At 40.3% G+C, this 24032-nt stretch overlaps 1 protein-coding gene across 1 annotated transcript in view; it reads left to right on the forward strand.

The window, feature by feature from the left end:
* LOC108786943 (utrophin-like) overlaps positions 1-24032 on the forward strand; it is a 583766-nt gene that overhangs the window by 200534 nt on the left and 359200 nt on the right. Inside the window, exons 32-38 of the mRNA XM_018556366.1 lie at positions 117-290; positions 1039-1194; positions 3440-3610; positions 15082-15261; positions 15812-15940; positions 18124-18294; positions 19869-20024. Coding sequence (XP_018411868.1) covers positions 117-290; positions 1039-1194; positions 3440-3610; positions 15082-15261; positions 15812-15940; positions 18124-18294; positions 19869-20024 — 1137 coding nt within the window. The remainder of the gene's footprint in view (positions 1-116; positions 291-1038; positions 1195-3439; positions 3611-15081; positions 15262-15811; positions 15941-18123; positions 18295-19868; positions 20025-24032) is intronic.

Here is a 24032-nt window from a genome sequence, read left to right on the forward strand (position 1 = left end):
CATAATTATCCCTAAACAAAAAGAGTGTTGGTTTGAGTTGCGCTTTAATATATTTCCCTTATTCTATTTTGGGCTTTGAAATAAATCGAGTAAATTTATGTCTTTTATCTATACAGAGGAAATTCCGAGAAGTGTCTACGAAGTTCCAGCTTTTCCAGAAGCCAGCAAACTTTGAACAGAGGATGCTGGACTGTAAGCGTGTCTTAGACGGAGTGAAAGCCGAGCTTGGTGTACTTGATATCAAAGATATTGATCCAGATGTCTTACAGAAACATATGGATGGCTGCATGGTAAGTATACCTAACAGAGCTTGGACCATGCACTTGTATAGCAGACAAGTGCAGTCTGTGAAGAAGGTACAAGGATTATAGTGATATACCAGTGTTAGGGTTTTTATACACTGTCTAGTTATCTAGCAGAGGCAAAAAGATTGTTCAGTGGAAAACATGAGGCCACAAATTTCAGCTGTACAGATAGCATACATTCTCATGTGTAATGCCAGCAACTTCACTCAACTTGAGCTGTGGGGACAGAGAGATAACCCAGAGGTCAGTGAATATCTGTACGATAGTGTAATCTTTGTACAGTGCTATATTTTGGTGCCGGAACAAGTACCTTGATGGCAAGATAACCAGGTATATCTTCATTTCTGAAATAACATTAACATATTAAAGCTTATGTGAGCTTAGCGACTGGCTTTCCATATACTTTACAACTGCCTCAAACCTGCCTACCTTTTAATATAATTTTATTTATGCTTCCTTGAACTTTCTGAACAGCAGGTATTAGTCTGAAAGTGCGCACAAATACTGGCATTTTGGCAGGTACAACGGTACACGTTTGTTGTTTGGCTGGAGGTGTGCTTAAAAGAAAATGATAAATACTGTCGAATGGTCTCTTGCCCTGTTTGTATTGGATAACTTCATATTTTTACATCCCACACATAATTATTTGAGTGTTTGAGTAGTCTGCAATGAATATGTTCTGTACAAACCTGTTTTTGATAGATAAAAGTAGCATGCTGTGTTTGTCATGCAGAAATTGTACAAGACGCTGAGTGAAGTAAAGCTGGAGGTTGAGACTGTTATAAAGACAGGAAGACAAATTGTGCAGAAGCAGCAGACTGATAATCCAAAGCTAATGGACGAGCAGCTAACGGCTTTAAAACTCTTGTACAATGACCTCGGGGCTCAGGTCTGTCTATTTATGTAATTTATTTATGATTGGAATTGGTGAGTTTTATGTGTGGGGAACTGCATGGTATCAGGACTATCATTTATAGATAACTCAAACCTGCTACCACAAGCCTATAAAAAACAGCAGCCCATGCTATTCTAGCTCTCCTGCATTGCATTCATTTGGCATCATGAACTCATGGCAGCATAAGGAAGATTAAAGGCCCCGTTCAGACCTGAATGATTTGTTGCGTGTTTCCAGAAGCATGCCAACACTCGACAATAAGGTCTCCATTTTCTTCCATGGGGCCCATTCACATCTGAGCGATGTTGTGCCACAGAAGTACAGGAGCTTTACTAAGGCTCAAGCAGACTGACACCCGGGCATTTTCTGCACCTTCTAAAAAATGCACTTTTATTAATTTAACTTATTATATAACTTGAAATGCAGTTACAAGTATGCAATGTACGAGTGAGTTAATAATAGTACATCCAAAAAAAAAGCTGAATGTTTGTTAGCCTGGACTTGAATAATAAATGTCCCTATGTAACTATATCTTGATTTGAACTCTCTGATGGTACATTCAGAGCAGGGGTAGGCCACCTCAGCATTACAGGTGTGTTGAAACTACAATTCCCATCATGTCTCTGCCTCTGGGAGTCATGCCTGTGGCCATCAGTCTTGCAATCCTTCATAGAACTTGAAGTTTCACCACAGCTGGAGTGCTGAGGTTCTGATTTCGAGTTCATGAGTGCTTTTTCCACCACAGCTCTGTAATTCTAGGTGCTCCTTTTAATGTCATACAAGTAAACGGCTTCATTAATTCCAAAGATGCTTTAGGTCCTAACGGGCACATAACATGTTATCACCATTTACATCTGGGTGGTGCATTGTTTTATGTGTTAATGTGCGTTTCGTTATGGCAGCGCATTCATTTTGAATGGGTGTGCCAGCAGTCACCAGTGTGGGCAAAATCACACGTGACCCTTTATTGTAACTCTGTATTGCGATATGATACATTACAGATGCTTTACCTTAGTGAGTTACTGCAATGAAGTGTGTATCTGGACTTCGTGATACCTGTAAAGTATTTTGGTGTTAGGTCAGCGAAATGCAACAGACTGGTGTGAATTGCTAATATGTGCCAATGCAAGGCACAGCCAATACCTTATATAGCTCTAGTGTAAAAAGGACCCCCCCCACATTTTTGATAGTGTTCTCCCTCTCTCCCTTATTTCCTGTTCCATTGACATTTGTACATTTTTAAATGTCCCATCATTTTCTGTCCCATGGACAGTATTCACCAGGACAAACAGAGACATGAGTTTCTGCAGCAGGGGCGGAAAAAAAAAGACACCTTACATCTTCTAACCACCTGCAGCCCAAGGGCCACATGTAGCACCCAGCATTCAGAAGTTGGGCATTGATTTGTAAAGGAGTTATAATAGCAGTAATGAGCTTGGACTTGGTGTGAACCCAGTTTGTCTCAGTTTGTCCAAGCCCTCTCAAAACTGTGACTGACACACTGCCCTCTCGGCCCGATTAGTTGCGGCAGGCCCATTTCCCGAACTGGGTTCACACCATGCCCCTCATCACTGCTTCCTGGTCTCTGACAGTCTCCTGCAGAATTACTTCTGTCCCCAATCACTCTTGTAGGGCAATCTTAATTTCCTCTAGTATGTCTCTAGTCTATGAGTATGACAGTCTTCTGTAGCAGTATATATAATAAACATTATATGCTGCCTTTTTGGAGCCATCAGGTGTCACATTTGAGGCTCCCTATACCCTGTAAGTAGACAACATCTGCCACTCCCCAGTATCCAAAATTAAAAAAGCATTGGCTACACTTTTAGAGCCAAACCATTTATACAATACATTTCAGTTACATTAAAGTGTCTGAGCCTCCTGTGGATTCTTACTGTGCTCAGGATTCCTAATGACATGTTCCTATAAGCTTTTGCTCGACAGCTAAATTGAAACTGAATAGCTGATTGGCACTCATACAGTCATTCTCAAAATAACACCTGCACAAGTTTTGTTTCTAGATCCATGGTGCCTGATATATCATTGTTTCCTTATATTTGATTTTTAGGTGGAAATGGATTTTATCTGATGATGCAGAAAAATATAATGGATGGGAAAAATAAGTTGCAGCTTAATAAGTGTCATGTGATAATTGGTGCTTGCATTGTCATTTGTATAAAGACATTAATGTGTTCAGTAGTGTGCAGCTTTTCTTAATGAGCTCTCTGTTTTGCTGCAGGTAACAGAAGGAAAGCAAGATTTGGAACGCGCCACTATTTTAGCCGTAAAGCTGAAAAAAGAGTCTGCCTCTCTGTCTGAATGGCTCAGTGCTACTGAATCCGAGCTCATTCTGAAAACCACAGCTGATGGTCTGTGTGCAGATCTGGATGTGGAAATTGCTTGGGCTAAAGTAAGCATTGCTTGTTTCTGTTATATTGTAGATAAAATAAGGGATTTGTCTGGTCAATAATGTTGGCAGTAGATGGTCTCTAGAGCTAAGTGACTAAGAAGTACTTAAGTAGAATGGAGTAAATCAGGTGAAGGAGGTAGAATCTGTGATAAGGGTGAGCCAGGGAAAGGATGCAGCCTGCTGATACTAGCATTCTGTTATGAGTTATGCTTCAAATGGAACCTGAATGGAACATGTGACAATAAAAATTGACAACAGAGGGAGCAAGTGATTTTTACCACAAAATGCATGTATTTACATTATTTTAGTCACCGTCCTGTAAAAGTTATGCATTACTGCTGATTATATGACATCTAATGAGATTGGTACAGGTAAATTAGCAAAAAGTTTTCCTGGCACACTCACAAGCTAGCATGTAAAAAAACGTGTCTCACACTAGGGTTAAAAACAGAGGTTTGGATACACGTCCAAACCTCTGTTTTTAACCTTAGTGTGAGATAAGTTTTTTTACATGCTAGCTTGTGAGTGTGCCAGGAAAACTTTTTGCTATTTTTCTGTTTAAAGCCCATTCCGTGTGTACCTTCTACCTAAAGCTGGTGACGAATTGATGAGTACCTTTTGTCATCTGTTTTACTTGACTGGTATGGGTAAATGCCTCTTTATCAGCCCCCTATCCTGAGCTGAGATAGTGGTCCTTAGCAGAGCTTACATTTTTAATGCTGTTTTATCATTTAGTCAAAGTGACCCTTTAAAACATAATGAAAGGCTTGCACGCCAATAATGTACAGGTTCTTGAATACTTAAAGTAATCCTGTGATTACTAGGGTATGGTAAAAACTGGTACCTGAACTTAATAGTGAGCACCTACAGGTGTTTGCCCATAACTTCAGATTTCTTACTGAGCACCTTGGGAGCCTAGGACAGTCAATTATGCAGTTTTTAGTCTCACTTTGGAAGGCCACCCCGTGGCCCACCCTCTCCTCCACCTCTAGTGGTCATTAAGGTCACTTTGTATATCTGCAGACCCACAGAAAAGTGCAGGAGGTTGGAGTGGCTGGGCTAAGCCAGAGCTTGTGAACTGTATTTGCATAACTTAATAGGAATGGGAACCCTGACCTTACCTCTGTAGGGTTAGCTCTCGCCTGCTCCTCTTGCTGCTTCCGTTGAACTGCTGTAGGGGCTGATATTAAACGGTCAAGCATGTGCAAATTAGATTTTAGTGACTAAAAAGTTTTTTTTCTTTAGATCTGTAGACAAACATGCATTGTATTCTTTGACCATGTATACCCGTCTGCACAATGACCACAAAGACAGAATATTCTTAGAGGAAGAACTGCATATTGACCAAACGAATCCCCTGAAATGTTTGACTTTTTGCTTAGTTATAGACATACAGTTACAATATGCATTGAAATAGGCATTCAGGGTTGAATCATCATAATAATCTATTGTAAATGGTTCTCTGGAATGTGGTTGCATACACTGTGGGGTCAATGTGGTTCTTCTGCGTCCTCACGTCTAATGCAAGTCAGTGGACCTGCTTTTAATGTGATGATGCCAGTGGTTCTTAAACAGAGGCGAAGAGGCTGCAAGGACTGGTCTGGCTGTCTGGCAGGACCGTGGATCAGGTGAGTAAATCTGCATTATTTCAAAATAGGCACCTAATCCTTGCAGTGTGCAGGTAGCCCCACTGCAAGGGTAAATTTTTTTAAATTCATGGAGTTGTTTTGTGTTTGTTTTATGTTTTAGATAGACTAGGGAAGAGTTAAATCCGCTGCCAGTGTATTTTTAGTTGTCTGTGTCCAATTGGGTAGATTTACCTTTACTTCCTGTCCCTGAGATGTAACAGGAAGGAAATCTCTACAGTTTGAGGGGAATTCTCCTCTCAGACAGTTGTCACCAGAACAAGTGTCCCAATTAGGAGGTTTAGCCTTGCCTTGTGTTCTGGTGACAACTGTAAAACTTTTCATTTCCCATCACTTTCTGTCTCAGAGGCACTCATCAAAAAAAACAAAAAAACAGATCTCCCCAGGGACAGCGTTAAAAACCTGATAGAGGGCCTAATCTTTACATACAGTACTTCCACTTAAAAAAGTCTTAGCAATGTGAGGTACTTTAAGGTAAATCAAATGTCTTTCATTTTAGAGAACAAGAACAATGTTAAGCCTTTTACAGTAGACAGCTTAACATGCTGGTTAAATTTCAAGCTTGGATATAATAATTGTCTTCAATACCATTCAGAAAGTAGAAAATAAAATAAACTTTATGTGATTTGTTTGGGTCAGACAAAGTTCTGAATCATGCAGCTTCGTCTGTAATCTGGTTGTCATTTGGATTTCAAATCCTGGCAACAGAAAACTCAATAGGAACTGTTTATACTGAAAATGCTCTGTTCAGTGAGTCTGCTTCCGTTTTGCTACATTTCCCTCAGTGAGTTTAAAAACAAAGTGAAGAAGTCATAGTGCACATGTTGTGATGGGTAACACGGTGCACATACAGCATACATGCTTACTGTGGTCATGAAACGTGCTCATGCAAGACGTCTTTCGATGCTACAGTATTTTTCAATGCTTGTTGGACATATGTACTTACACAACTTTTATTTTTAAAAACCAAACATAAACATCTACTGTATGCATCTAAGCAAGCCTTTCTTAACCAGGGTGCCATGGCACACCGTGGTGCCTCTACATTTTCTGATGGTAGGGCTCTGATGTGAAGGGGGAACTCTGTTGTACAAGGGGATCCCAATATAAAAGGGGGGCTCTTGATGTGAAGGGGGGCTCTTGATTTGAAGGGAAAATTTTGATGCAAAAAGACAAACTACACTTTTTTGCGTGTTTTTGCATGGGTTCCCCCGTCACATTTTAGACTGGGGTGCCTTGAGATTTTCCATACTTTTTAAGGGTGCCGTGAGTGAAAAAAGGTTGAGAAATACTGATCTAAGCCATAAAAAAGTACACTGCAAATGGGGACTCCAAAGCCTATATTTACCAAGATCTCTACCAAATAAGTCAGGCGTGGTTCACACCTGAACGTTTTGTAGCTCGTTCAACGCTCGACAAACGCTCTACAAAACGCTCAAACATCTAAATCCCATTGTATTAAATGGGTCTGGTTCACACCTTGCCGTATTTCCGCCCGTCCGAACGCGATATAAACCAGCCTACGCCCAAAGAAGTACATGTACTTCTTTGGGGCATTTTGGTCTTGCGTTTCCATTGGGATACAGCCAAGTAGCCCACGGAAACGGGCGTTTGTCGAGCGGTTTTTTTTACCGCGAATCGCGGTAAAAACGCGCGCCGCAAACTGCGTGACAAACGCGCATATTCAATACGCCTAGGTGTGAACCCAGCCTTAGGCGTTCACATTTTATGGTGGGCATAACCTTCTACCCGCTCCTGTTATTGCTACTCTTGTGCATCTTCTTTCAGGTAATCAGGCCTGATGTATAATCTTGAATTTTTTTTTCCAGTTGTTTCTGATTTAATTTTATTACAAAATTGTTGTATCGTGGTATAAAAGATCTTATTATATATTATACACATTTTATTTAAAAGAGAACTATGGGGTAAGTGTTTTTCCTCACAGTTCTCTTTAGGGTCACAGGAGAACATATACTAGCGCCCTCCCATGACCCGAAGCTCAGTATATAGCGAACTATTGCCCCCGATATACTGAGAGTGCCGCAGCCGGTACGGATCCCGACAATACTGTCTGGAGCCACCCAGCCAGCTGCGTGAGTGACAACTCACACAGAGACAGCTGTGCTCGCCCCCTCCCCTGTTCGGTCCTCCATTCAGCTCTGGAGCATCAGAGAGAGGAGGCGGGGTAGGGGAAATCCCTGTGGGGAACTGTAACTGACAGTCACCGCTCACTGCAGGGACACGATCGGGAAGTGAGAGGATCGGCTGCATGTTTCTGCTCACTTAGCGATCAATAGAGCCAACCTGTTGTGACAGCTTCTTTGTCACGGGTCGGCTCTATGAGGATGAGTGGAAACCACTCACCACACAGTTCTCCTTTAACTAATTTAATACATTTAATAGTAAAACTGAAGAACTCCATTTAAAGACCGTTTATTTGGTTGGGTATTGATCAAGGAATATATTGTACAACCATAATGTGAAAGGCCTCTGTTTTTTTTTTCTTACTGATCCCAGTCCTCTACTTGTCCAATTATGGCTGCATTTTCTTTGTTGACTTTGTTGTTTTCTTTGTTGTTCAACTTATTTACAGTCCCAACAGCAAAAGGAGTAGCAAGAAGGGGAGAAGGGGGCATTGGTGGAGGATAAGGTGGAAGAAATTCATGGTGGCAGAGCTGTATATACACAGGGGGGAATTTATCACAACTGGAGAAAACAAAATCTGGAGCAGCTTCTCTCTTTAAGGTGGCCATACACTGTACAACCATCGCAAGACCTTAGTCTTGCGATGGTTGTAAAGTGATTAAAAAAACGTACAATCTGCCCATCTTGGGCAGGCAGATCGTACTCCTGATCATCGCAAGCCCGCCCCCCTGAGGGGCGGTCTTCCGATGACCGCAATGCTGAACGGGCAGTGTGCGCGTGCGCACACCGGCCCGTTCGGCATTTGTCTCCTGAGCACCGTTCAAACCAGCCGAAAATCGTACGATTCTCGGCTGGTTTTCTAGCATGCTCCGTAGACAAAAGACGTGCGACCGTACAGTAGAAACGGTTGCACGTCTTCGTTCACACTGCTCGATTCTCGTACCATCGCGGGATTTCCCGCGATTCTCGTACGAGAATCGAGCAGTGTATGGGCACCTTTAGTTTGTTCAGTTCAGATTTGAAAATGAAAGAGAGAAGCTGATTGATTGACATGCACAGCTGCTCCAGATTTTGTCTACTCCTGTTTTGATAAATTCCCCTCACAGTTTTTAGGTGGCATATAAAACAAGCTATTTAAGCCATGTATAGTAAATGGTGCAATTCATATGGTTAAAGCTGAACTATATGCAGACATCAATGATACAAATATTGGAACTCTGTAATCTTTATTACATATATTCTGTAATCTTTAATACATGATTGTATTTTTCAAAATATGCAAACAATGTGACCAGTTGAATTTGACTTGGTATTAGCCTCTTGAAGTCTCTGTACAGGATAACTCTAGTGTGAGTGGAAGAAACAGCACAAGGAGCTTGTCAGATCGGGTGCAGGTGAAGAGAATGCTGCTAGAAACAACAAGTAAAATAAAATAGAGATGAGCTCCTCATTGTGCTGCTGTTCCTTCACTGTCCTGTCATTGCCTGAGGAGGGATCCGTGGCAGCTTGGGCTTAGGGTAAGAGGGTTGAGTGATTCTGGCCATCATTCAGCCTGAAAGACTGCCACCTTGTGGTGAAAAAGGTGCTGTGGGGACAGCTCTGGATTAACCCTTTCGCTGCCAAGGACGTACGTCGTACGGAGCTACAAAAGTGCTTCCAGCTGGCCAGCTGATTTGAAAAATGTTCCGGAGGGCTTGGCAGCGAAAGGGTTAAAAGGGTGCATTGCGGCAAAATCTGCTTTTTTATTTTATATCTTAGCCATTTGTTTTTGTATTTTTATTGTTGGCTAAAATTCTGCTTTAAAAACCTAATTCTTGCGTGTGTAACACGTTGTGCACACCTAAACAAAGGAGCAAATATGGGTACTTTTGACCAGTATATGTTGTTGACTGATGTAAGTGCATGTAAACTTTTGTAAACCAATGTGAATGGATGTATAGCACATAAACCCAAACAACAAAAGAGCAAAAAAATTGCATATTTAATAATCTTCTTGAGGTAATGAGTACTCTACGAACTCAGAAGCACTCATTGTCACACCCCTAAATGCGTATTACAAGTGATGCTAAAACCTGTTGCACAACTTGCATTTATTGAACCTTGTCTGGCCTCTTCATTACAAAATCAAACACTGTGGGGTTCAGCCATAAACCAGATGCATTCATTACACTGCATTTAAGCGCAAAGCACTTTATTTTATCATACATGCTCCGATCTCCTCCTAAAATAACAAAATACACACAGCTTGCCACTGCATCAGCATTAATTGGGCTGAGATTTCTTTCTGAATTATGAGAACACAGCAAAAACAAATTGTGCCTGACTTATTAAATGACTTAATTATAACTCACTTGTAGCTTAGCTGCACCATGATGCAAATTACTTTTGGATAATGAATCTTTAATCGCTTCAAATTGCAAATTGCATGCTGCATAAATTCTGTTGATGGATATTTACTGAATGTGTTTATATTAATGTTTTTTCTTTACTCTTTCAACTTTGTTGATGGTGCAATTTCTGTACTTTAGAATAATTTTCAATTTGCAGAAATAATTTTATTGAATAGAATGTAGCTTTTTCACCAGGAGGGCCAGACATTTGTTAATTGGATAATATTTCATAAATGAAAAAGGGAACAGTTGTGCAGCTTGAAAATGCTGCTTCCTTGTAAATTACTAGAATAAAGAATCTTCACGTAGAACTAAAGCCAAACCTTTTTTTTGGTAAGAGTAAGGCCCCTTTCACACGGGCTGATCAGGAGGGTAGCAGTGCACATACGGGGCAATACGGATCGGGGCAGTACGGATTGGATGTCACTCCTGTGACATCCGTGTCCATCCAATTTGTTTACCTCAATCATGAGACATGTGTCTGTTTATATCAGACTATCCCCAATTCGGCACAATCAGGTCTGGCAAATGGAACACTGTTCCGTTTGTTTTTCCAGACCTGGCTGTATTTGGGGGGTAACCAGGTATAAACGGACGCCAAATCTGTTTAAACCCGGCTATCCTTAGACTAGCATTGGGCTTTCGATCGGGTCCGCCTGTCAGTTTTTCAGACTGCCCTTGTAAAAAGGGCCTAAGGGAGGGTTATAACCCCGTCTGTGTCCCATTGGGGAGATTTCTAGGGCTGCAGCTAACGATTATTTTCAATATCGATTAGTTGGCCGATTATTAAGTTTGATTAATCGGTTAATCGGATAAAAAAATATATACATTATACAGGTGGTTAATATATTATTGCTGGGATTTGTTGTTCCTCTATAGCTGCTGGTGTTCTGCAGTGTGCCGCTTTTTTTTTTTATAAACAGGAAACATTAAAACAGTTGCCCCTTACCTGTTTCTGAACCCTTGTAAGTCGCTGCAGTGGCGGCGGCGTGCTCTGCGTGCGTATGTCCGGCTTAGCTTGTGTGCGGCTTGTGCGGTGGGCGTGACGTACGCGCCGTGCATAGGGTAGCTCCTTTATGAAGCCGTGAACAGGCGGGCGTGAGCGGCGAGCGGGAAATTTAAATTTTAGGCGACGAATCGACAATGGAAAACGTTGACAACGTTTTCCATCGTCGATTCGTCGGCTAAAATTTTAACTTAATCGAATAATTATTGCAGCTCTATAGATTTCCTTTCACCTGCTGCTTGATAGCCATAACAAGATGCGAGAGGAAAGTCTTCTAAAGTAAGGGAAATCCTTGGTGGTCACCAGTGTTACCAAAACTACTGTCTCCATTGGAAGACTTGCCCTCTATTCCTCTTATGATGACAACTTTAATTTTTCCACTCTAAATCTCGGCGATAACAGTCACTAGGATAAATAAAGTGAATCTCCCTAATGAAGACAAAGACAGCAATAAAATCTGACAGATGTTCTAATCCCCCTCCACTCTATCAACAACAAAAAAAAGCTTTTGCTTCAGTTCTACCTTATCCTAAACCAGGGCTCAAATTATACACTTGTGCTCATAAGTTTACATACCGTGCCAGAGTTTATGATATCCTGGTCATTTTTCCGTGATGGGTCACTCATGGGTAGTGTTTGGCTGAAGCCATTTATTATCAATCAACTGTGTTTACTCTTTTTCAATCATAATGACAACAGAAACTACCCAAATGACCCTGATCAAAAGTTTACATACCTCAGTTCTTAATACAGTGTGTTGCCCCCTTTAACATCAATGACAGCTTGAAGTATTTTGTGGTATGTGTGAATGAGGCTCTTTATCTTCTCAGATGGTAAAGCTGCCCATTCTTCCTGGAAAAAAGCCTCTGGGTCCTGTAACTTCTTGGGCTGTCTTGCATGAACTGCACGTTTGAGATCTCCCCAGAGTGGCTAAATGATATTGAGGTCAGGAGACTGAGATGGCCACTCCAGAACCTTCACTTTATTCCGCTGTAGCCAATGACAGGTCGACTTGGCCTTGTGTTTAGGATCATTGTCATATTGGAATGTCCAAGTACGTCCCATGCGCAGCTTCCAGGCTGATGCATGCAAATTGTCCTCCAGTATCTTTTGATAACATACTGCATTCATCGTGCCATCAATTCTGACCAACTTTCCTGTGCTTTTGTAGCTCACACATCCCCAAAACATCAGCGATCCACCTCCGTGTGTCACTGTAGAAATGGTGTACTTTTCATCGTAGGCTTTTTTGACTCCTCTCCAAATGTAGTGTTTATGGTTGTGGCCGAAAAGCTCAATTTTGGTCTCATCACTCCAAATGACTTTGTGCCAGAAGGTTTGAGGCTTGTCTCTGTGCTGTTTGGCGTATTGTAAGCGGGATACTTTGTGGCATTTGCGTAGTAATGGCTTTCTTCTGGCGACTCGACCATGCAGCCCATCTTTCTTCAAGTACCTCCTTATTGTGCATCTTGCAACAGCCACACCACATGTTTTCAGAGTGTCCTGTATTTCACCTGAAGTTATTTGTGGGGTTTTCTTTGCATCCCGAACAATTTTCCTGACATTTGTGGCTGACAGTTTAGTTGGTCTACCTGACCGTGGTTTGGTTTCAACAGAACCCCTCATGTTCCACTTCTTGATTAGAGTTTGAACACTGTTGATTTGCTTTCTCAATTCCTTGGATATCTTTTTATGTCCCTTTCCTGTTCTATACAGTTCAACTACCTTTTCCCGCAGGTCCTTTGACAATTCTTTTGCTTTCCCCATGACTCAAAATCCAGACACGTCAGTGCAGCACTGGATGAAGGATGCAAGGGTCTGTCAGGAGGCCAGAAACTCATTGGCCTTTTATACACACACACTGATTACATGCAAACAGATCACAGGTGAGGATGGTTCCCTTTAATAGCCATTCACACCCCTTTGTGTCAACCTGTGTGCATGTTATCAGGCCAAAATCACCAGGGTATGTAAACTTTTGATCAGGGTCATTTGGGTAGTTTCTGTTGTCATTATGATTGGAAAAGAGTAAACACAGTTGATTGATAATAAATGGCTTCAGCCAAACACTACCCATGAGTGACAGAAAGGTTTTCGTGTTATCATTCATATTCTCTGAAAAATGGCCAGGAAATCATACATTCTGCCAGGGTATGTAAACTTATGAGCACAACTGTAGTCATAGAAGGCTATCAGAGGCCATGTGATTGATTTAGGTAAATTGTATCTAACAACTGAAACTTTTTTTGTAGTCTTGGATAGAATGGGGAAGGGTTTAGAACCTCTGTTTGGTTTGTGTTGCTGTCTTAGTCTCTGCCATGAAATTCATCTTCTTTGTCCTAGGGACCAGTGTCAGCAGGACAGAAAGTAAAGAAAACTCTAAAATTTTGAGTTGTCACATTTGGGAAAACTTTCTTTCACTTTCTATTGTGTCTCTAGGAAACGAAGTGAACGTAAATCTACCCGATGAGACACAACAAAAAAAGGCTAACCGGTTTTAAACCTTCCCTACTTTATTCAGAACCTAAAAAAAATGTTTAGCTTTGCACAAACATTAAAGAAGTTTGATATGCATATAAAGTTTTCCTATTGGACTGTCTGCAGGACAGAAATTAACTGACAGGGGTGTTAACATTCCCTGCTCTATCCAAAATATTATAACACGTTTTGGCTTTAGATGTACTTTAGATTGAATGTTTACTTTAGATTGAATAGTTCTCTTTTGGGTCACAGGAGGACACAAAGTCAGCATCTAGTGGGCTACTGCAAACCATATGCTGACAACATAGAGACGCGCTGCAGCCGGGAAAGAATTTTGGCGGGATCCATCCTGCTGTTTGATTGACAGCTGGCTCTGCCTCTAGAGCCAGAGCCAGCTGTGCCCCCCCTGCCCCGTGTGTCCCTCCAATGAGCGCAGGAGGAACAGAGAGAGGGGAGAATCCCTGCGGGGAGCGGAGACTGACAGTCACCACACTCTACACTGAGAAGGCATGATCTGAGTGATTAGCAGTTTGTGATCACTCAGTTCTCAAATAATAGTTCTCAAACTATTGGGAAGAGTACATTTTCTCTCCTGATTCTCCTTTAAATACCTGATCATATGAAAGAAAAAAAAAAAAAAAGTGGATGTTTTCATATACATGATTGAATGACTGCAGGGGAACAAAATGTTATATTTTTCATGAAGCTCAGGGAATATTCACTATGCTTAGTGAACTTTCACTTTCTGAAATGAACAGTCTCTACTCCTGCAGTAAATCAACCATGTTTTCAGAGAACAAACATCTTATTCAATGTTTTTCTTACACTATCAAGAAAAGTAAGGCATGAAAGAAACTATTCAAGAGAGCTTATGAAGAATGTTTCTTGATGTACCATCCCGTGATGTGCCACCAGGCACCAGCATGTAACTTTGGACTTGATCAGTATCAAGAGCTTTTTGTGTGTAAATATCGTGCTCTGTATATCACAGCCTATATTAAACAACAAATAATCCTGTTACATACAGATATAATTATAAAGGTGTCGGGGTGTGAGTCTAATTACAAAATGTTCCTAACCGGTTTGTCAGTTGTTTGCTTCTGTCCTGTTGCAATGGAGTCTGGCCAGTTATAAGCTGGTCTTACACAGCTCAAGTTCGAGCATTGAATGGTCCTGTTGGCCCCACCCGGCTCGAAAAACATTGATTGAAAAATGAAACAAGATGGGTGGAAAATTGTTGGCCGAACTGTGAATGTGGCCAATTAGCTGCAGCCACCATTCGGGTATTTAAGCGTTTGCCCTCCGGCATCTGTTTGAGTGCAGTAGCCGGCAGGGGAGATTCCCCCATCTCTGAGAGTGGTGAAATTAGATGTTAGACATTGCTTCTACATTTGAATGTCTTGGACTATTTAAAGTCCATCAGTGATGCATGCTGGGAAATTGCAGCAAGTTTGCACAAGTGCACTGAACCTGTACTGCAGTAGTGAACAGGATGCTCATACACTCAGAAATATTTATATATGTCTGATGAATAAAGAATACAATAGTATATATGTCTGATGAATAAAGAATACTGTAGTAAATATAACATAGATTTGCTGTTTGGTTCTATGCTTTGCTCTTCTATAGATTTAATATACTATAGCTGTTGTTAAGGTACAGTGACTAAAGCACTTTGGAGTTAAAGTTAGGTAAGAGGTGAGTGGATGGCGAGTGCCCTGCGTGTTAAGCTGTTTGTTAAGAGAAAGAAGTTTGAAGGCTTTGCCAGCGTGCTCTGAATAATCAGGCCTGCTTCTTTTGTAGAATGTACTGAAGGAGCTAGAGAGGAGGAAAGCTGATCTGAACAGCGTGACGGAGAGTAGTGCAGCACTCCAGTGCCTAGTGGAGGGAAGCGAGATCATCTTGGAAGAAAAGCTGTGTGTCCTCAATGCTGGCTGGAGCAGAGTACGTACCTGGACAGAGGATTGGTGCAATACTCTGCTGGTAAGTAAGCAGCAATGCTAAAGCTTGACAAACAGACTCTAATAGCATTAACTATTAACACTTTTCAGTCTTCTCTGTGTTTTTTTTTTTTTTATGAACACACATGTTCCCTAGCTCTAGAAAATATCTGACAGCATCCAGATTTGATTTACTGCTGATGTATGCACAAATCTTTTCACACCTTAAATAGCATCCTTTGATAAATATGTGAAACCTCACGTTCGGGTGTCTGGAAAGAATCATTTCAAGTGATAAAAGAGAACAATGCTTTATTTATTTCACTGCTGCTATATAATTTGTATTGTTTGTTCCACACAAAAAGCTTTGTGAATTCATATTTGATATGTTTCCTTTTTTGGCTTGTTAATCTAATGTTTTGAGTCGCTATCAAGCAATTCATTTTTGCTGACCTGTTGCTTCATTATATGTGCCCTGAATTCTACACCATCCACCAATGTCACCATTCAGTGCCAGCCCTGTAAATTTACACTTATTAAAGGCCATTGACTTGACTGCTTTCAGCCAATGACCCATTTCTGTGTTTTGTTAGAATCACCAGAGTCAGATGGAGATTTTCGATGAGAATGTTGCTCACATAAGCACTTGGCTCTATCAAGCAGAAGCCCTTCTGGATGAGATTGAGAAAAAGCCAGTGATTAAGAAAGAAGAAACTGTGAAGGTAATGTTTCACTGACACTGAACGCTGAATTCCCTGCATGTATAATGCTTTGTGGCTTGGCCTGTGTTATGGCCACTGACACAGTGCTGGATTACTTCTTGTAAGACAGGACTAACTTTCTTAGACATTTAACTTCTGATTTACCCAAAAAGCATCTTATAGTTACAAAACATCAACTGCAACTTTCTGCAGCTTGTATGAAATGTAAAAGAGTCTGAAACAAAAAAAAACACCTTTTTAAAGGTGCTGAAACTTTGGTCAGGAATGATCATATGATAAATATGCTATGTAGATAAGATAGATTCTATGTCTGAGCATCAGCATGGGTATATGTCTTGTTTATATTAGCCTTGTAAATAAAAACTCAGAGTATTATTGTCACAGGGGATGTTCTAAATCAGGAGTGCTGTACCATAATGTCATTTTCATTCTCATGAGTGAAAATTAAAAAGTATTTTTATAAAGTCCAATATCGGCTAAACACTTTATATTGATGTTTCTGCAACTACAATGATTTAGTGCGTAAGACATGTGTGGTGTCCAGTGGAACAATGTGAATTTTAATGTATATTGTTATGATTGTTCCTGATTGTAAAATCTCCTTTAGATCCACCCACAATTATGTAGTACAGAGGCCTGACGGATTGAATAAAAACTGAATAGATTGTGTATGTAGGACTTTGCATTACACAGTGTTGGTAAACTTAAAAGAGGTTGTACAATAAGATTATAATATGTATGACCAGCTTAATCCAGTTTGCAATTTTTCTACTAAGAGACTCTGTTAGAAGTTAGAGAGTCCCACCACACTCCTGACCGAGAAGCCCCATACAATGTGGGGGGCGGGGGGTGCTGAAGTGGCGCAGACGGCACCGCCAAATACTTGCAAAACAGAAAAATGGTCACCAGTCATCAGTTTTGTTTGCCTGATGAAGGGACCGGACAGGTTCCGAAATGTTGCCACGCATGGTGATATGACCTGTGAGAATGAATAAAAGGATTTAGTTTTGAAGAAAACCTGGAGTGCTGGTGACCATTTGTCTGTTCTGTTAGAAGTTAAGCCCACTTGACAGTGACATTTTCTTTTTAAATGTAAGCTGGTGATTTGAATCACCCAACGGCTTTTTATATGTTTCTGGGATTCCATCTTCTTGCTAAGGTACCCAACTTATCTCCCAACATGACCAATACAAAGTCAGATATGGAAGTTTCTCTCTTACTGCAGCACTCTTGAAATCGGACCTTTACCCCCTTTCTAAAAAAAAAAAAATTACATTAGCATACACCTCTGCATGCTGATATCAAATCATCATACATTCATTAGTTAAACAAACATATTTTAATTCTATTTACAATTTCTTGTTTTCTACTGCCTGGTTCCCTTTTGCAAAATTGATGTAATGTGCCCAAGCATTGCACCCTGGGAAGGTTACATCAGCAGAGCTTTGCAGGGAAATCTCATCTGTAATCTCACGAGATCTCAGGGAAAGGCATTTTCCTCCCCATAGATGATGGATGTGCATAGTCACATGTCCTAGTCACATGTGCCACGGATCCAGGAAGTAAAGGGAGATGGATTCCTCTGCCCTTTGTAAAAATGGCCACTGTGAGAAGAATAGAGAGGAAAAGAAAAAGAAGGCATGCAAATTATAAAAAGCTGGCAATTATCTAGAAGTATGTGTTTGTCATTACTAAACATTTCTAAATCTGCCTTTGTTGTTATTTTGAACATGGGTAAAGTTCCTGTTTAAAGATTCCCCGTCCTGGTAAGAGGTGTGAGAAATATAGGAGTCCTTCGGGTAATTAATTCCTCCGGCACCAGGCGGCCTTTAGTGAGAATCTGTTTTGACCCTCCATACATGTCTCAAATGTATGCTAGGTGTCTTCTTGTTAAGATGCCACTCTCTGGCTCTCGAGTATGATTCCAGTGACAGTGGAGCAGCCACACTATATGACCCATGCCCCATAACCAGCATGTATTGGCATCTGTCATGACAGATTCTCTTTACAAATATTTTACATTTTAAATCCTATTATTATAACCTCATATGCATTTTATATAGACTCAGACTTAATTAATTTGAATATATCAGATTTCTTACTGACTCTAATGCAGCATACATACATACAGGAGTGTGTCTCAGAATATATACATAATTATCATGCCTATTATCTAATTTCAGCGCCTGCTGTCAGAGCTGGATGATGTCAGCCTTAGAGTAGATAATGTTCGTGACCAGGCCATAATTCTCATGAACAGCCGTGGAAATTCTTGTCGTGAACTGGTAGAACCAAAGCTGGCTGAACTGAACCGCAACTTTGAGAAAGTCTCTCAGCACATTAAGGCTTCCAAGGTAACAATAACCTATGCCATTGACCAGAATGTTCCCTTTTCACTGTATATGTGTAAATGTATATTAGGAATACAGGATGATTTATGAAAATGCAGACATAACTTACATTCTGGCTTTTAACATGTGATATTCATGAGTGTTGAAGGAGAACTTATTACAGTTTCTGTAATTCCACTAAAGGCATTATTGCACAAATCAGATGTATTTAGCACAAAATTTTTGAGGCACACAAAGACTATCAAACAGTTTATAGCTCAAGAATGTGTCTGTTGTAAAAGCCAGGAGAGCTGCTTGAAATGGTAATTAAGCAATGCTTTTTGAGATAATATAACAATTCATGAGAAATTAGGGCCTTCCACAGTTAAATCCCAATTTCATGTAAAACAACAAAGATTCCACACCTAAGCAATAAAAGGCATGTGAAATTAAAATTTTTAGGCAAAAATGATCATAAGGTGACCTATCTAATGAAATTAACATAACTCATCCATCTTAATCGGGATTATTTAATAATGCAATCAACAAAGTGCAATGACCATATCAACTGACTGTAATTCATCTTTCATCAGCGTGATTGCTTGTTATGGGTTACTACATATGTACTTCATCACTGCTAGCTACACTACCTTATTTAAAAATGTTCTGCTCTTCCTGTGTTATGGGTTACTGCATTTGTACTTCATCACGTCTATCTACACTACCTTATTAATTACCTTCCTGTAGATTTATCCAGTCCAGTCTTAAAGCTCTTGATAACTAGAACTACTTATTCTGTAGGGTACATTCTGTTCCAGAGCTCCTTTTTAATGCTTACATACTTTGTGAAATTCAGTGGCTTGGGAGCTCAAGGAACCCAGCAGGTCTTCCGCCTACACTTCATGCACTTTGGTGTCAAAGTGGCCTAACTGATCATGATATTTTCCCTCACAGTTTGGCTGATCCACTTTTCTGCTCTGTGAGTGATATCTTTTGCAGGGCTTTGAATGGATTGACAGCTTGTGATACTAATAAAAATGGGCCTCTGTTGTGTACTTCATTTTATATAGTACATTACAATACAATACAATACAATACAATACATTCATTTTACAAAGTCATGCTGATTCTTTTATGGGCTGTCAGACAATATATGTCTTCTCCTCTGTGGAGTACCGTATATACTCGAGTATAAGCCGTCCCGAATATAAGCCGAGGTACCTAATTTTAAGAGCAAAAAAAATGAAAAGAAAATCTCGGCTTATACTCGAGTATATACGGTAAGCTAGCTTGGTAGAACAGCAGAAATACGGTTTGCTGTTGGTTTTTCTGCTGAGAAATGTACTGTAAGATAATGCAATAATTTATCATTAAGCAATTACATTTTTGCGTGCCTAGCTGTAGCTAAATGCCTAATGTGAAACTAGTGATTCTGTTATTTACTACTGATGTAGGACATGAAGCCTTTAGTGGGATAGAATTGAATAGGGTCAGTAAGTTAAACTGATAAAATTGGTAAAGCGGTCTTAGGCGGGTCTTGTTACATAATCTGTATGGGTATGTGTAGTATGCTTTGTTTAATGTTGTGTCCTTTCCAGATGCATGTGAGTCATGATGCCTTAGCACAAAGCCCATCAGAAGTATCTGTACCCACTGAGGTCACAGCTGTTGAACTTGAAGTCTTCGAGTCTGAGCTTCTTGTCGTCCAAAAGGTTCTGGAGAGGTGTCTACAGTCAGCTGCAGAAAGTGAAAAGGTGAGAACAATAGATCAACTTAAGGTCTGAGTGCAGCACAAAGTTTCTCTGCAGGCTGATTTGGCTACTGGGAATGTTGCCATTTCCACGGGCTAACGCTTGTGTGTTATGCTTGATTTCAGTTAGCATGAAAGACAGTATACTGTCCTTACTGGACCAATCACACATAGGCTAAATTTGAGAACGTTTCAGCAAAGATTGTAAGCAATTTAATGATAGGAACATGTCTTGTGTGACATGGGTGATTTTGGGGTAATTAGTCATTTTTATCATTATTTTTTTAACAGTAACTTAAACATGTTCATATGCAGAGAATGATTTACTGAAAAGGTGGAAAGTCTATTTTGATTAATCCATTCCATTGGTTTTGTACCTAAAATGCTGGCATGTCATATTCTTCGATTTTTTTGTTTATCTTAAGTAAATCCTCCCAAAAATTGTCCAATTTATAGCTACCTGAAAGGTTATACTTAAAAACATGATAGATTTCTGGGGCTTCCAGTCTCCCTCCTAGTCTTATACTCACTTGTCTCTGATCCAGTGAGAGACTGCTAATTGCACAACTGCTTTTAAAATGTCCTGCCTGTGCCCATACGCTTTCTGGAAAGTTTCAGCAATGCACTGTAAATGTGCCATTGTGGCGGGAGTGCAAAATCAGTGCCCCCACAACATCCATATATATGCTAGAGAACACTGCTGAGCACTCCATAAACATGCCAGCTTATCATATACTTGATCTGAAAGAAGATATAAGGGATGAAGCACAAAAGGGAGTGGAGTAAGGGGTGCTAGCACTTCCTTATTAGTGGATTGTTTTTCTAACCGCCCAATCTTTAGTTCCCCCTAGTAGCAACTGCCCAGAGGTCTTGGGTGACACGCACATTCTTGATATTGTTGCATTATCAGGGCGCAAATGGTTAAGCCATGCAAATGCTTTCTCATGTCTATGGATGTCCTAAGAAATGATATAACAATCGTACCAGACATGGAGCATTTATACCTTTACCTGTAATCTCAAACAAGGTATTCTGATTGTAATGTAACCTATACATTGTACAAGTACTTATAAAGGACTTGTAGTGCTGTCACTTCTTCTATATGGAGTCCAAAAGATTCCCTTCTACTGGATAACAAATTAGGAGTGCTGAGGGAAATTGCTTAGTAATTGCACATTGTATGAGACAGGCTGCCCATAGAAGGCAGATACAACAACTGCCAGATTTCCGCACTTGTTGCATTTGCATTACTTTCCCCCTTAAATTTGCTCTGACTTCACTATAACCACTTGAGCAAATCTTCCAAAAACATTATATGTCCATTTGACTTATTGTTTGCATATTTACCTGTAAAAACCTCCCCTGTGTAGTAGGGATGTTCAGATACCAAGTACCGTACTCTGTACAAGTATAAGTACTGATACTTTTCCAGCTCCAGGACTAGACTAGAGAAACATTCAAAAGTTAGGAGGCAGCTGTCATTTTTAAGGATCATACGGAGCTCCTGGGATTTGTACACGCCCATTTTAATGCATTATTTATTTTTTATAAATATGTATAAGTGATGCACCGATACCATTTTTCCAAGTACAAGTACTGATACTTGTCCAAGTACTCACAGATACAAGTACTGATACATTTTTGTTTATTGTCATGTGACAGTTTTTCTAAAACAATACAGACTAATGATTTCAGGACAGTGGTGGAGAGCCAGAGCCAGGTTCCAGCTGCAACCGCTGCAACCCGGGTAGTTCTCGTGAAAATGCCAAGTATCGGCACTGGTATCTGGACATCCCTACTGTGTAGTTATCCAAAAGGCCTGAGACTTCGCTGGTCGCCGCCATCCATGGATGCCGCCATGGATGCGATGTCAGCAGCCCCAGCAGACTGAGAGCTGTCACTGAAGCGACACTATAGTATTGTTCTTTACTAATTCCACAGCTGCTACATAAAATGTTATGTAGGGAAATGAGGGAAGAGAGGACGAGCTATCTGCACAGAGAGTAATTAGACACTCCCCGAAAAGATGAGGCCTATGACTTGCAGGGAGAAAGTGTGCTGTGCTAGGAAATTGACACTTGGAATAGTCACATTTTTTTTTTTTTAAACTATAAATATTTATTAAAGTCAGAAGGGCGTATACAAGTTGCAAAAAAAGCACAATATGCAGTGTTTTGCATGTTAAAACAATTAAACAAGGGTAAGGTTCAAATGGGATAGAGCATAGTCAAACGGAATTGGGCATATGTGCAGTATGGAAGATTATGTAGGATATAGGAAGGCTAATGTGTGGTATGGTACATCTGATATACAGAGTCAAGTACCAGAGGTAGGAAGAATAAAGCAAGGATCAAGTTCAGTTCGGGCAAAGTGCTTCAAATATTACTAGGGGACAGCCAGTAGTGTGCGAGAAGGGTATGGTTAACAGGTTAAGTCACTTGAATGATGCATTCTTCGTGGGTAAGCCAATGGGACCAATTTGATTTGCATTTGCTCCATGTACAGTTAGATTTTGCAAATAGACATTCAAAATGAGCATTGGTGTTTAGGATATCTGTCAAGGATTGGAGAACCGGGGGTTCCTTTAATTTCCACGATCTTGCTAAAGCTAATCGTGCTAAAGGCATGGGACACAAAAATGCAGCTGTCAGGTGGCCAAGATTCCAAGCCTATTCCGAAAAGAGCAAGAGCAGGATCACATGGAATAGGAACAATAGAGGAGATAATGTGGAAGACTCCTTTCCAGTATGACATTAGTTTATCACAGAACCACCAGATATGAGAAAGGGATCCTACTTGCCCACAGAGCCTCCAGCATAATGGTGAGGATGTAGGAAACACATTTGTGAGTCTCTGGGGAGTGTAGTACCATTTATGGAAGAGCATCTGTGCAGATTATCAATGGTTTATGCATTTTGAGGATTTGGAGGGCCAGTTGGGAATAGTCAAGTTTTTTTAGCAAGTTCAAAAGCATATTGCAAGTGATTACAAAAAAATATTTATGGAAAAGAATTAAATTGCAAGTATTTCAAATATTAGATTGTTTGTGCTTTTGCCCCAATGTTTTAGGTTTGTGACAAGGTATCTTTAAGCCAATCCAACCAAAGACTTATGTTCCATACAACCAGACACTGTAACCTTAGGGTTTCTGGGCAGCCAGCCTTTATTTACATCCTTGAAGCTAAGAACTGGAACATGAAGTTAGAGGATCAATTTCTTTTCTAAAAAACTAAACTGTTTGCAGAGGTTAGGAGCTGTTTGCAAGTAATAAAACAAATCACTATAGTGTGTAACTCCAGTTTTGCTGAGAAAAAAAACAATCCTCTCTATGTGATATATATATTGCAAGTATTTTAGAAAGCTTTTGCTGCAGGCTTATACCTTTCAGTTCTAAAGAAATTTCTGTTTGCTGGGGGCCTTTCCACGCCATAATGCAGATTACTGCAACGCATAATAACACCTTGTAGATTTTCATTGCAATGCAAAGATAATTGCACCCCAACCAACATCTGCAGTGTGCTGCAATGCATGTGCAATACAGCTCACTACAATGCACAAATGCATGTGCTATGTGTATTGCATTGGCCCGTACTGAAAAAAATGTATGCAGGACCTATTTGTTCACGTGTTGAAGTGCTTAAGCAACCCATTTAGAATAGGCTGCTTTACACAATGCACCGTGTTATAGAGTGAATAGACCCTCACCATAAAAATATGCAGATGTCTTGCCGCACTCCTTACCGGATATCCCAATAGAAGATGGGTGCTGAACTGACTGCGACTTCCGTCATAATAACTGCTGAGGAACCCTAATATCCTAATGAGCAAGATGCCAAAGATGAGACTCCTGTTGCAAGGCAAGCAGAGTACCAATCACGCCCATGGGGACTAACACTTTTGGGGACATGTATACCAACAGTTTATGGAATGTCTCCAAGTTGCCATACTGAGAATGTGACATCTGATTTTTTTTATTTTTTTTCCCAAAAATTACTTCTTAGCATCTTCGTAC

This window comes from Nanorana parkeri, unplaced genomic scaffold (assembly GCF_000935625.1).
Source record: "Nanorana parkeri isolate BGI_ZX_2015 unplaced genomic scaffold, ASM93562v1 scaffold235, whole genome shotgun sequence".
Lineage (NCBI taxonomy): Eukaryota > Metazoa > Chordata > Amphibia > Anura > Dicroglossidae > Nanorana > Nanorana parkeri.